Source organism: Danio rerio, chromosome 16, assembly GCF_049306965.1.
Source record: "Danio rerio strain Tuebingen ecotype United States chromosome 16, GRCz12tu, whole genome shotgun sequence".
Lineage (NCBI taxonomy): Eukaryota > Metazoa > Chordata > Actinopteri > Cypriniformes > Danionidae > Danio > Danio rerio.
The window spans coordinates 3,873,794-3,887,181 of NC_133191.1; the positions used below are offsets into that span (position 1 = coordinate 3,873,794).

At 35.8% G+C, this 13,388-nt stretch overlaps 1 protein-coding gene across 2 annotated transcripts in view; it reads right to left on the minus strand.

The window, feature by feature from the left end:
* grik3 (glutamate ionotropic receptor kainate type subunit 3) overlaps positions 1-13,122 on the minus strand; it is a 216,410-nt gene extending 203,288 nt beyond the window's left edge. For both annotated transcript variants that reach the window (XM_073925701.1, XM_017351450.4), the window contains exon 1: positions 12,541-13,122. Coding sequence is in view for 1 of the 2 variants with exons in the window: in XM_017351450.4 (XP_017206939.1) it covers positions 12,541-12,640 (100 nt within the window). In the remaining variant the exon portion in view is untranslated. The remainder of the gene's footprint in view (positions 1-12,540) is intronic.
* Positions 13,123-13,388: the final 266 nt, after the last annotated feature.

Here is a 13,388-nt window from a genome sequence, read left to right on the forward strand (position 1 = left end):
AAGACCAAGCGCTGTGGAGCACACACTTTGTAGTGTGATATGAAAACACCATCTGTTCCGAGAACAGTAGAGGGCTCTTGGAGAAAGGGAAGACCTTGTGTGTCAGTGAATTAGTTCTGTAATGTTATCTCTATTTGCTGCTGGTCATCTTGCTATGACCTTTATAGGCCTCAGCTACAGAAAGAGTGAAGAGAGTCCAGTTTGCAGCATCTGATTGGCTGAGCACCAGGTCAATAACAGAAGAGCACCGCAATGGTTTGCTGTTTGTATCCCTCCACCCGACATGGCACACAATCCAAAAATTACATTTGCTGTTTGTTCAAATTACTTATTTAATATGAGCTGAAGCAACACAATTCTTGAGGGTTTTTTTGAAGGACAACTTGATTGTTTTATGTTATTAAATTTGTAAAAAATAAACTTCTGTCATTCCTTCATTGTGTGGAACCCATTTTTTTCACAGTGTAGGAAATTGACCTCTGTGTTAGCCTCTGTCACTTAGCGGGTTTCCACACAAGTTTCTACATCTTGTTTATATACACTATGAACAGCAGCTACTCTAATTATTCTCTTTATTCTCCATTTCCACCTGGGGATACTCATCCCGAGGTCCTCAGATTATGCGGAGTCACTGATTGGATCCAAGACCAGCGACAAGATGATCCCAAGGTGTCCATATTCGAGACCAGGCCGTATCCTGAGCTGCTGCTGCGCTGTTGGTCATGGGGGAGTGGAGAACATGAGACTGATTCCAGTGACGCTCCAGGGACAGACTAGTCTTCGCTGAGACTAGCTTCCAGCCTCCACTGCTGAGACTGCAGCTCAGCACAAGACTTTTGGCCAGCGGAGAAATTAAAATGGTCGTGCCGAACTGAGTCTGGTTCTCTCAAGGTTTTTTTTTCTTCACTCTCCTATTGGTGAAGTTTTTTTCCCTCTCCGCTGTCGCCACTGGCTAGCATGGTTCAGGATCTGAAAAGCTATGCATCGATGAATTTGCTCTTCAGTGTTTGAAATCTCAGTAATGATTTTAAACCACACTGAACTGAGCTAAACTGAACTGAACTTGAATACTAAAAACTGAACTACCCTAAACCAGTTACTATGACCATTTATGTGAAGCTGCTTTGACACAATCAACATTAAAACGTACACAATACGTAACACAATACGTGAAAGCGCTATACAAATAAAGGTGAATAAATTGAATGCTAAACGCGTCATAAGGCTTGTAAAATGCTAGTAATTGAATAATGAAATGTAGAATAATCCTGCTAAATAAATAATAATAGTCTTCAGTTTATGAATAAGATGAATGAAATGAATAGTTATTAAAGTTACAAATGGTACAATTACTTATAGCCCTGAATGCTTTTCAAATCCTCATACAATCACAAGTCTCAATGACACATGCAAATGATCGATTATAATCCAGAGTCAACGTTGCATATCCAGTGATGTGAATATTGCGAGTGATCACATTGCGATATCGATGCTGAAACGTTATTTGTGCAGCCCTACTCTGTTACTTTCTCTTCTTAAAACTCTGTGTTTTCTTTCACTCCATGACACGTCACTACTGAGGAAAAGGCGGGAACTGCTCCAGACCACCTTTTAGTATCTGACTCACTCGATGACTCACAGAGTTTGATGTTTTTTGAAGTATTTTCATTGGTAGAGAAATGAACATAATAATTTTGCTCTGAAATGCATTACTCTAGCAAATCACTGTTGTTCTTCTTGTCGTAGCTGTTATTACATGTGACTTCGAGAAACAGCACTCATGTGCTAATGCTTTTCTCTTTTCTATTTCTGCCTCGACAACTCTCTGAGAGATTTGGTATGGTGATGACTATGTCTATGCCAATGTTGATATGTTTGGTCTTGGTGTCATAGAACTGCTACGCTGCTGCTGCTGCTTTGATTACTGGTGCAGAGTGAATACCGTGTCTTGTCAGTATATTCACACACATGCTGAGAATATAACCCACACAAACATAGACGATCTCTACACAGGTGGAGCTGGGATGCAGCAGAATCTCTGAAAATGTGTTGCAGATTGCTAACGCAAACAGCACTAAGCTATTTAAATAATTGAGAAGCAAGCTCATTGGCTCCTGAGGTGAAAGCAACCAATCGCCTGCAACATGAGTTGATGATGTGGTTTGAGTTTTTTTTCTGTCAGCTATGACACAATATTTCTCTTCCATTGACGTAAGTTCTTGCATGTTTTCACTGTTATATGGTAGAGGGAACTGTTACACATCTACAGAACCATTGGTGTGGTAGCATTTTGCTCTAAGCCGCTATCTCAGTAAGGGCAAACAATGATGCGTGAGTCTGTTGTGAAACCTTTTCATGGTTTATTTCAATCGCATCATGATTCATCAGTAAAATAGCTTTATTGCTATTAAGTAGCACCAGTCACCATGTAAAAACTCACAGTCTGAAAATTGTTTCCCTTACTTGCTCCACTTAGTACCTTAGCTGCCTTAAATCCTGATTTGCATCGATAAAATAAAAGTCTTCATTCACAAAATCAAAACATTAAAGCAAGTACTCGAACATAAATAAAATACAATAATTATCAAACCTCGGCCTATTCAGTACAAACCTAAAATTGAAAAAAGGAAAATGGCTCCAACAATTGGATTCGAAAACAGGCAAAGAAGAAGAAACAAGATAAACGTGTATGCTTAAATTCTTTAAAATAAATCTTTTACACCCTCCAAAAAATGTTGTTCGCAATCAGACTACCTATTTAAATTAAGCTGTAAGAACAAAATTATTGAGTTTTCTGTTTGGTCAACTTAATTTTTTTTGTTTAATCGACTTAAATTTGTAAAAACTAATAAGTTAACTTAATTCCTTAATGTAGTCGCAACACAAATTGATTATGTGGAATCCAAAATTTTTTTTACAGTTCATTGATGCTTTACAAGAACCATTTTGGGTTCCCTGGGAACTTTTTTAATATTATTAATCAGCTCTTTAAAGAACTTTGCTTTTCTGAGGAACATTTCAATAATCCACATAATTGTTCTCCACTTCAGGATGTCATATACCACCTGACAATAGTCTTGTTGTCATTCCTAGTTGTAAGAGCAAAAATAATAGCTTGACTTCTAGTTGATCATTTGGAAAAGTGGTAGAAGGTCGATTTTTCAGATGAATCATCTGTTGAGCTGCATCTTAATCATCACAAATACTGCAGAAGACCTACTGGAACCGGCATGGAGCCAGGATTCTCACAGAAATCAGTCACGTTTTCTTGATTTGGGGTTACATTCAGTATCAGGGGCATGTGAGAGATCTACAGAGTGGATGGCAACATCAACAGCCTGAGGTATCAAGACATTAATGCTGCTCATTACATTACAAACCACAGGAGAGGGCAAATTCTTCAGCAGGATAGCGCTCCTTCTGATCCTTCAGCCTCAACATCATAATTCTTAAACCCAAAGAAGGTCAAGGTGCCCCAGGATTGGCCAGCCCAGTCCCCAGACTTAAACATTATTCAGTATGTCTTAAGTAAGATGAAGAATCTTGATGTTCTCTGGGAGTCCTGCAAGAACGCTTTCTTTGCAGCTCCAGATGACTTTATTACTAGATATATTAATAGATTTATTAATAGATTTATATTTAATAAATATTATTTGAGTCATTGCAGAGATGTATGGATGCAGTCCTCCAAGCTCATGGGAGTCATACACAAGACTTTTGTCCAAGCAAAGTCAGACCTTACTGTCCTAATTTAATAATTAAAAATCACGGCATGATCATATTTTATTTTGGTAATCTAGAGGCCTTTGCCTTTCACATAAGCCACTTCTGATACCAAATGATCAACTAGAAGTCAAGTTATTATTTGTTGTTCCTAAAACTTTGATAGGCGACAAGACTTGTGTCATGTAGTGTACAGATATTAGGAAAAAAACTGAGTGAAATTCTGAATTCACATACACTATTTATGTTTGATGTCATTGTTTAAAAACAAGATGTTTTAACGTAAAGCAGATGAGTTAATTAGTAAAGAGATTTAGTAAATAAGTGTTTCATTCTGTCAGAAAACAGCAGCAGTGAATTTGAATTTCACCCATTCATCTATTCAATATTAATATTAATTTGTATGTAAAACCTGTCAAATGCGATGTCAGTTGCCAGTGCTAGCATAGTGAAAAATGACACACTTCACCTCACCCTATTGCCAAGATTTTAGAAGGATTGCATTACTTACAACATTAGCATAAAACAATAGCTGTTTGCCTATTTCTTAACCCACAGCCTCCATTTCTGAGTGCAGCTGACAGTCAAAAACTGATTTAAAAATGTTAGAAATGCATCCGGTTAGTTTAAAATGACAGCTAAATTATAAGTCATCAGCATGAGTGTGTATTACTGATTTAAAAATGGAATAAACCTGACCAAAAATCCAACCTGTGCTTTTCATTTCTCCATACAAAGCATAGATTTCCAGATCAAGCTGCACACACTCATGTAACACAGATTTTCTGCTGCATTAACATGTAATCAAATCATGCCACGAGCACCATTTTGGCTCCCATCTAATTCCGATCTTCTTTGTATATGCTGAATTTATGCAGAAACCAGCGAGGATGTGTGTGTGTGTGTGTGTGTGTGTGTAAAGTAGATCTCGGCTTCAGAATAGCAGGGTAACACTGACTCGAGAGAAGAGAGTACGGAGCATTTGATTCAGGGTTTCATGCGAACAAAACCGACATCTGCTCGCTCTCATTAACGGCACTGAAGCTAATCGGCAGGCCATAAGTGTGCTGACTCCGTAAATGGAAGAGCGTGTACAACAGCTTCAGTGAAATCAGACAGCTGTGTGTGTGCACTGCAGTATGCATGTGTGTTTGTGCATGTCTGTGTGTGCGATGCTGTCTTGCTGCATCTCCGACAACGGTGAACATCAAAGAAACTTGTGCGCTGGGCTCATACACACACACACACACATACATATACACAAAGAGCAGACGCATCGACCTCTAGCCTGTGCCGGAAGACTCGCCCATGACAGCTTATAGATTAAATTTGCACCGAAATTAAAAATTCATTTTCCCTCCCCAACTGATGGCCGTCGTATAAAGTGACACAATTCTTGTTGTCAGCTTCTTTAGAAATTTATCTTTGCTTCCTGCGCTCATTTTTTTTTCAGCACACTGGAAACACGGAGGAGACATTTCTTTATTTTTTATGTTATTATTATTCTTGATGTGGTTACTGTATATTTCTATTGTTCTTTATTTTATTGTTGTATTTGTCAATGTCTCTTATTGATTGATAGTATTTTGTGTACTGTTACAGTCAGGGATGGGTAAAAAATTGATTGAAATGTATTAAAAATACAAATGTATATAAAATAAAAAAAATACCTCAATTTTATGTGTATGAAAGTAAGCTAGGAAATACAGCAGGCAGAAATGTACCAAAATAAAATACAGTATTTTGTATTTTGAAAATACTGCAAAATACTTTTACAAGGGAGCATGACATTTCTTCTCAAACCTTCTATCGACTTATTCGATCAATCCTCTTACAGTTAAACTGACTTATAGAAGTAAACCCAGTGTTGCCAACTATTTCCAACAAAAACTAGCTAAAGCCTGCCTGAAAAGTAGCTAAATGTTGCCAGATGACGTCAAGCACTAATTTGCATATCAGTGACATCATCATGTATCTGACAAGCGTCAGCCCGTCATGTCTCTACTCTCTTAGGTGCAGTGTATTATATTATATTAAAAACATTCTATCCAGATGCACAATAAATAGGTTCTTTTTTTTATAAATCTTTTATAAAATATTTATTTTTTTTATAAAAAAAGTTAAATTACATTTACATGAAATTAAATGTGTTTAGAGCATTACATGTTTTCAGTGCTTTTTTGTTTTGTGATTGTTCTAAAAGATTTACATTTACTTGGTAACACTTTACAATAAGGTTCATTAGTTAATGCATTTACTAACATGAACTTATCATGAACAACACATGTACAGCATTTATTAATCATAATTGAACATTTACTAATGCATTATTAACATCCAAGTCCATGCTTGTTAACATTAGTTAATGCACCATGAGTTAACATGAACTAACAATGAACTACTGTATTTTCATTAACTAACGTTTATTAACATGAACAAATACAGTAGTAAATGTATTGTTCATTATTTGTTCATGTTAGTAAATGCATTAATTAACATTAACTAATGAACCTTATTGTAAAGTGTAACCATATACTTTAAAGTCATTCAGGTAATGGGTAAAGTTTGGTTTACATTGAGCCCACTTTTTCTGTTGTATATGGTATTTCCCTAACAGCATAAAGAAATTTAAAATATGTTGTCCTTTACAGTTTAAGTTCTCGTTGTCAGAATAAAACAGTACTTCAGTACTAAAACAGTATAAACCAATTTCTATCTCAAACTCAATTTTTGTTAATAAACAATTCCAAATCTTTCCAAAATATTATTGAGTACATACAATGAAAAAAAAGATGCAAAATTGTTTCTTTTTCTTGACCACAAAATTTACACATATAAGTTTAAATCTTTCCAAAACATGTTTAGCAGGATAAACTCTATGGAGTATTTTGTATTTTGTTATTTACGCAAAACTTATTTGTCAACTTCCAAGCTTTAACCCAAGAAATATCAAATATTGAAAGCCAAAAATGTCTTGCCAACAAACGGAGAGCATGCTTTAAAAGTAGCCAAACGAATGTTAAAAATTGTTAATTTGTTGCTACTGTAGGTGCTTTTTGAAAGGCTGCTAAATCTAGCAACAAAATGGCTAAGTTGGCAACACCAGGGCTGCCAACTTTTGGTTTTAGCTTGGAGTGAGACTGTATGCCCCACCCCTAAGCCTCACACCAAGCCACACCCCCATTTATTTATGAATATGTAAAAAGTATAAATTCATTCATTCATTCATTTATTCATTTTCTTGACACAGCGGAATGAACCGCCAACTTGTCCAGCACGCAACCCTTCCTTCCAGCCGCAACCCATCTCTGGGAAACATCTACACGCACTCATACACTTTAGCCTACAATTTAGGACAATTTAGCCTACCCAATTCACCTGTACCGCATGTCTTTGTTCTGTGGGGGAAACCGGAGCACCTGGAGGAAACCCATGCGAACACAGGGAGAACATGCAAACTCCACACAGAACCGACCAAATGAGCTGAGGTTCGAACCGGTGACCTTCTTTCTGTGAGGCGACAGCACTACCTACTGCGCCACTGCATTGCCAAAAATTATAAATATGTTATTTTAATAAATGCTTTTTATAAAATAATTATTATATTAAGAGTTTTGTTGTTATTATTATCCAATCATTATTATATTCTAAATAAGTAAAAGAAAGAAAATCTAAATGTAACTGGAAAACAATGTGAAAACACAACTGAAGTGATAAGATCATTTAAGAAATCTTTTTCATAAATATACTAATTTCATTAGAGTTAAATCTAAAGGGCGACGCAGTGGCGTAGTATATATATATATATATATATATATATATATATATATATATATATATATATATATATATATATATATATATATATATATATATATATATATATATATACATATATACATATAAATATATATATATATATATATATATATATATATATATATATATATATATATATATATATATACACATATAAATATATATATATATATATATATATATATATATATATATATATACATACATATATATATATATATACACATATATATATATATATATATATATATATATATATATATATATATATATATATATATATATACACACATATATATATATATATATATATATATAAATATACATATATATATATATAGACTTATACATACAATACTGATGAGATTAAGTAAAATGAATTGTTTAATGTGCGCTGAATGCGTGAGAGTTGGCAGCCGAGTAAACAATGATTGACAGCAACAGCATTTCTCTGAGCAAGTTTAAGTCAGCTTCTCTGCCACCTCATTCACCTCTACTGTACATCAATAGGTATTCATATGTTAAAGAGAAACAAAAGTTTTAGTATAAATTTTGTACAAATTCGGTACATAAAATTCAAGATCTTGTCTTGAAGATGATCTCTGGATGAACTGTAAAAAATAAAATCTGTGTAAAAACCATCTAATGCAGATAATGAGTTGGAACATAATACTATATATCCTCATTGTTTTTTCACCCAGTAAAATGGCCACCTTCTCTTGACAGTCTGATCTTTTAAAAGGGTGATATATGAAGAGGTTATTTTAATTTTCAGTCATTTTTTTGGCTTAGTCTTTTAGTTACGAGGGGTCGTAGAAATAAATATTCCACCATATGTTCTTAGACAGCGGATTCCCTTCCAGCCACAACCCAGTACTAGGAAACACCCACACTTGTTCAAACACACACACATACACTATGGCTAATTTAGTTTATTCAATTTGGGGGGAAGCTGAAGCACCCAGAGGAAACCCACGCCAACACTAAGAGAACATGCAAACTCCACACAGAAACGTAAATGGTCTTTAAAACGTAGATGGTTGTTATATGGAACTTAGGGTATTTAAAGTGGCTTAGGAATCGTCTGATTGGTCAATCATAAATTGAATAATGCAGGACCAGCCAGAAGCAATCATCAGCACATGATCCTCTCGAAGTTAGTTTATAAATAAACTTCACTTAATTTTTTTGTTCACATGTTTTTTTTTAAATAAATTTTTTTTTTTTTTTTTTTGCAATTGAAAACTTTCATATTTAATTAATGTAAAAACATGATTTCTGAAAACTACTAACATCTCCAGTTTTAGTAACGATCTCTGTAAAAAAAAATGAGCTGTTTTACAAATGAACTCGTTATATATACTTCCTGCTGCTGTGTAACAGGAGTCTGGAGTTTTTGACCAGACTGTGTAGACTGGACTATTATTAAATATTTGTGTCTCATATACCGCATTGAGCCACTTTAACATCTTTCCTCTTCATTAACTATACAGTGCACCTGCAAATCAGATACTGGCATGTGAAACAGCCAATGAAGTATTGTAGGAATCGCCACTGTAGGTCTTTTTTGTATGCTGTTTGTCTTATTTTACTAGCATCTACATCAACAATCCATCTAAAACTACAACTATTTGTGAAAACAAATTTGAGAAGGCATCAATGTGAGGCTAAAAAAACTAAAAAAAGAGCTAAAAAAGGCTTCGTCGCTACCAAAAATTAAAGTCCAAATTAAAGACATTTATTCTCTAGGTCTTTCTGAAGCAAAAGTCCTTCCCTTTCAAAAGGGTGGGGGGGTGTTGGGAGTGGGGAGAGGGAACTAAACGGTCATGTTCTCTATTGTGTTTAGGGTTGGTCAACTGTGGTAGCATCTATTAAACATCAAATTTTTGAAAAAGAAAAAAAGGCTAATAATTTTGACCTCCACTCTATAAATTGAGAATGTCAAAATGTCTTTCAAGATGGAAAAAGGAGAAACTAAATACATGAATGAATAAATAAGTGACAAAAACAAGTGTGTGAGATTGATGAAGTGGTCATAATAAAGCACTGTAACTCTTAAGTAGATAAAACCATTGATTTTTCAATAAATCTTTTGCTGGCGCTGATTCTCTCATTTAAGGCATTAGACATTTATCCCATTAAACCTATTGCTGGAAAAAAAAAACAGAACTGAGATGGACAAAATAGACAAGCTTAAGTACTACTAAAAACATAATAATAATCATGAAGACAATGTGTGTAAAAGTACACGAAGACATTTGAGAAATGTCAATCAGCTGACCCTTTCTTTAAATAAAATAAAATAAAATAAAATAAAATAAAATAAAATAAAATAAAATAAAATAAAATAAAATAAAATATAAAACGTCAGGATTATGATTCCAGAGGGGAAAAAAAGCTAATCTTTTGGAAGTTTGTCATTATTTTTCAAGACGTAAGCACGACTCGGCGCTGACATTTGGATGCGGTCCAGAGCTGTTTGTGCCAAATCTAGAGTGGATTCTGATAGGCTGCAGCTGCCCTGAACGATATTGAAAGGTTTTGAGTGACAGCGCTGAATCACATCTAGACTAAAAAGTCAAGCTGGCTTTTTGAAAACCCACTGAGTTTGGCCATTAAAGGCTGTTTTTAAATCTGCTGCGATTAGACGCTCGTCATGTGACCTGCTCAAAAACACGTGACCCTGGTGAGGTCACCTCGGCAAATACTAAGATGTGCATTGATGTACACTGATGAATACTGAGCTGAGGGCAAATTTATTAACCCCCTGGGAAATATTCAAATATTTCTCAAGTGATATTTAATGGGGCAAAGAAATTTTCATAGTATTTTCTATAATATTTTTTCTTCTGGAGAAAGTCTTATTTGTTTTATTTCGGCTGGAATAAAAGCAGTACTTAATTTTTTTTAAACCATTTTAAGGTCAAAATTATTAGCCTCTTTTAGCTATATTTATTTTAAATTGTCTACAGAATAAACCAGTTAAACAATGATTTGCTTAATTACCCTAACCTGCCTAGTTAACCCTTTAAATGTCACTTTAAGCTGAATACTAGTGTCTTGAAAACTATCTATAAAGGATTGCCAATAATTCTGACCTAATTCTATACCACAAAACAGTTCTCGTGACACTACAATAAGCATACCGCATTGTCCTTTCCCAAGCACTTCCTGTTTTAGTTTCCTAGCAGACAGCTAATAACACACAGGCACAGCAGAAGCACTCTTCGCCTCGACATTTACAGTCTTGCGGAGTGAGTTTGATCGACCATCTGGCCTCTGAGAAGTGCGTTGTAAAAACAGTGAAATCAATGGAGGCATGTCTACTGGATGCCCACCATTACCCGAAGCGTGTTGATGGTGAAACACACGGCGAGCGGCTGCAGAGACCTGCCTGCCTGCTCTCTTTTGGACACAAGCCTCTCTAATGAATTTCCATGCTATGATGCTTACGATGTGGCAAACAAAACCTCCCGCAGGCCCGCTGGAGCACAGTAAGCCCTCTGGTGGTACCAGGGTGGACTCCAATGCCTTTACACGTACTATGATGCATGCTGGGTGTAGTTGTTTTACTGCAGCACATACTTATATGTGCATCCCCACTAGTCCACTCCCGCAAGTCCACGCATACTGAAATATGTCATAGCTTATTTACTAATTACAATTTACTTATTAAGTATATTTACTACTAATGACACACTTATCCAGACATGAATGCTTTCAAAGGAAGATATGACTCGGTTGTGTCGATGCGAACACACTTTTTTTTTTTTTTTTAAATCTCTACAAATGTTAGCAATTACGCTGTCGCAACAAAATAACGGAGATGTCACAAATCACTCCAGGACAATGTCATTGAAGTCACAACCACAGTCATCAATCACAAGCGTGGAAAGAAAGCGGGCGAAAGGCGATGTTAACTTAAAATGCAATTAATGCAATTATTTTTTATATTTATATTAATTATTTATTTTTATATATTATAAAAAATATATATTTATACATTTTATACATTATATATAATTTATAAATGTTTATTTTATTATTTATATTATTTATTTATTTATATTTACATTTTTAGATAGATAGATAGATAGATAGATAGATAGATAGATAGATAGATAGATAGATAGATAGATAGATAGATAGATAGATAGATAGATAGATAGATAGATAGATAGATAGATAGGCTATTATATCAAAAGTAAATATTTTAGGCAGGGAAAATACATAAAAGAATAACTAAATATATCTTTAATCTATAATGTAATTCTACAAATATATGGAACAGCACAAACAGTTGAAGAGCAGTGAGCAGTTCTTAAATCGAGAGATAGCAATAATCTAATCTGAGTCTCTTTGGAAGTTGAAGGCTGTGCTTGGACATGTTAATGTCTCATAATGACATTTCGAGGCGTTTTTTTCCTTCTGCATGGCATCGAACCACTTGTCAAAAGTGATCTGCCTTCAGACAAAACTGTATTGATCTTTATTGGGCTCCTGTCTCCGCTCGGCGCACATATTTCAGCTTCTCAGACTGAGAAAAATCTCCGCTTTGTCAGGTTGCACGAGTCGTGCGTAAAGGTGAGGTTTTCCAGGCAAACTTCACGCAGCGCGATCTGTTTCCTAGATCACCTGTTAATACTGCGAACTCATTGTTTATCATTGTATATTAATATTTTACAAGAAATACCGTCACTCATCATCTCCAAACACCAGCATAATTCCATGTGCCACAGTTAAGAGTGTCTTTCCAATTGTTTATGAGATCATGAAATCAATGCAGCACCATCTGTCCCTGAGACGCGCGGCATGCTGATGGACGCGCAACTACATATCCAACGCTCATTTATTTCACCTTTTCTTTTCTCTCCAGAAAGCTGATGAATGCCACAGGTAAACTAACAGCAGTTCGAGTCAACATCGCAAGCACTTTTAGGAAAAAAAGCATTCATAAAATAAAGCAACCGTGTACATTACGCACTCTCTCTCTCTTACCTATCCGTATGACATGGGGCATCCCGAAAGAGCTCTGAATCCAGAACAGAACCACTATAATCGCGCTCCGGTATTCCACATATTCCCTCCTGTTCTTCATGACTGGAAAAGACTGGGATCAATCCAAGGAGCTCTCCAAAAAAAGAAAAGAAACTGCTCATCAAATTTTAAATGGCTGGGAGTCATATGAGGATTGGACTGACTGCGACAGATTTGCTCTCATTGTAGTTGGTTTGAACACCAGCTCGCCGTATTAATTATTTGATTTATTAATTTGAGTGAGTGAGTGAGGAAGTAAGTAAGTAAGTGAGCGCGCGCGCTCGGGTCTCAGACGAAGCTCCGGATCGGTGCGCGTCTCCACCTGCGAGTGCTGAGCTGCTGAAATCAGCCTGCAGGAGTCCCTGTATCCCCTTCTGTATCTCCTCCTACCGCTGATGCCGCAACAACCGGGCTGGAGTCCCGCGTCAGTGTGGATGGGGACTGAACGCTTCACGTTGCGCTGTCCGTTTCGCGTCTTATTATTGAAACGCGGCGGCGATGTGAAGTTGCCGTGCCTGCGCCCGGGTCGCTGTGATGCACACTGACGAAAAGCCTGTACTACAGCTGGGGAAGGGGGAAAAAAGAGTGAGAGCTCACACACTGAATGCATTTCGATGTTTTTATTTGAATTTGATCTTTTAAGTTGTCGGATTATGACAGGTGAATTAATAATGCCTGTAAATATTAGGCTAAAAAGCGAGTTATTCTGCGCTATTCAAACAGATTTGTGTTATTGTTATATGTTCACTCCTTTGTGTGAAAGGTCAGGTTTTCTGGATGCTTCCACTGAAGATGCTGAAACGTTCACG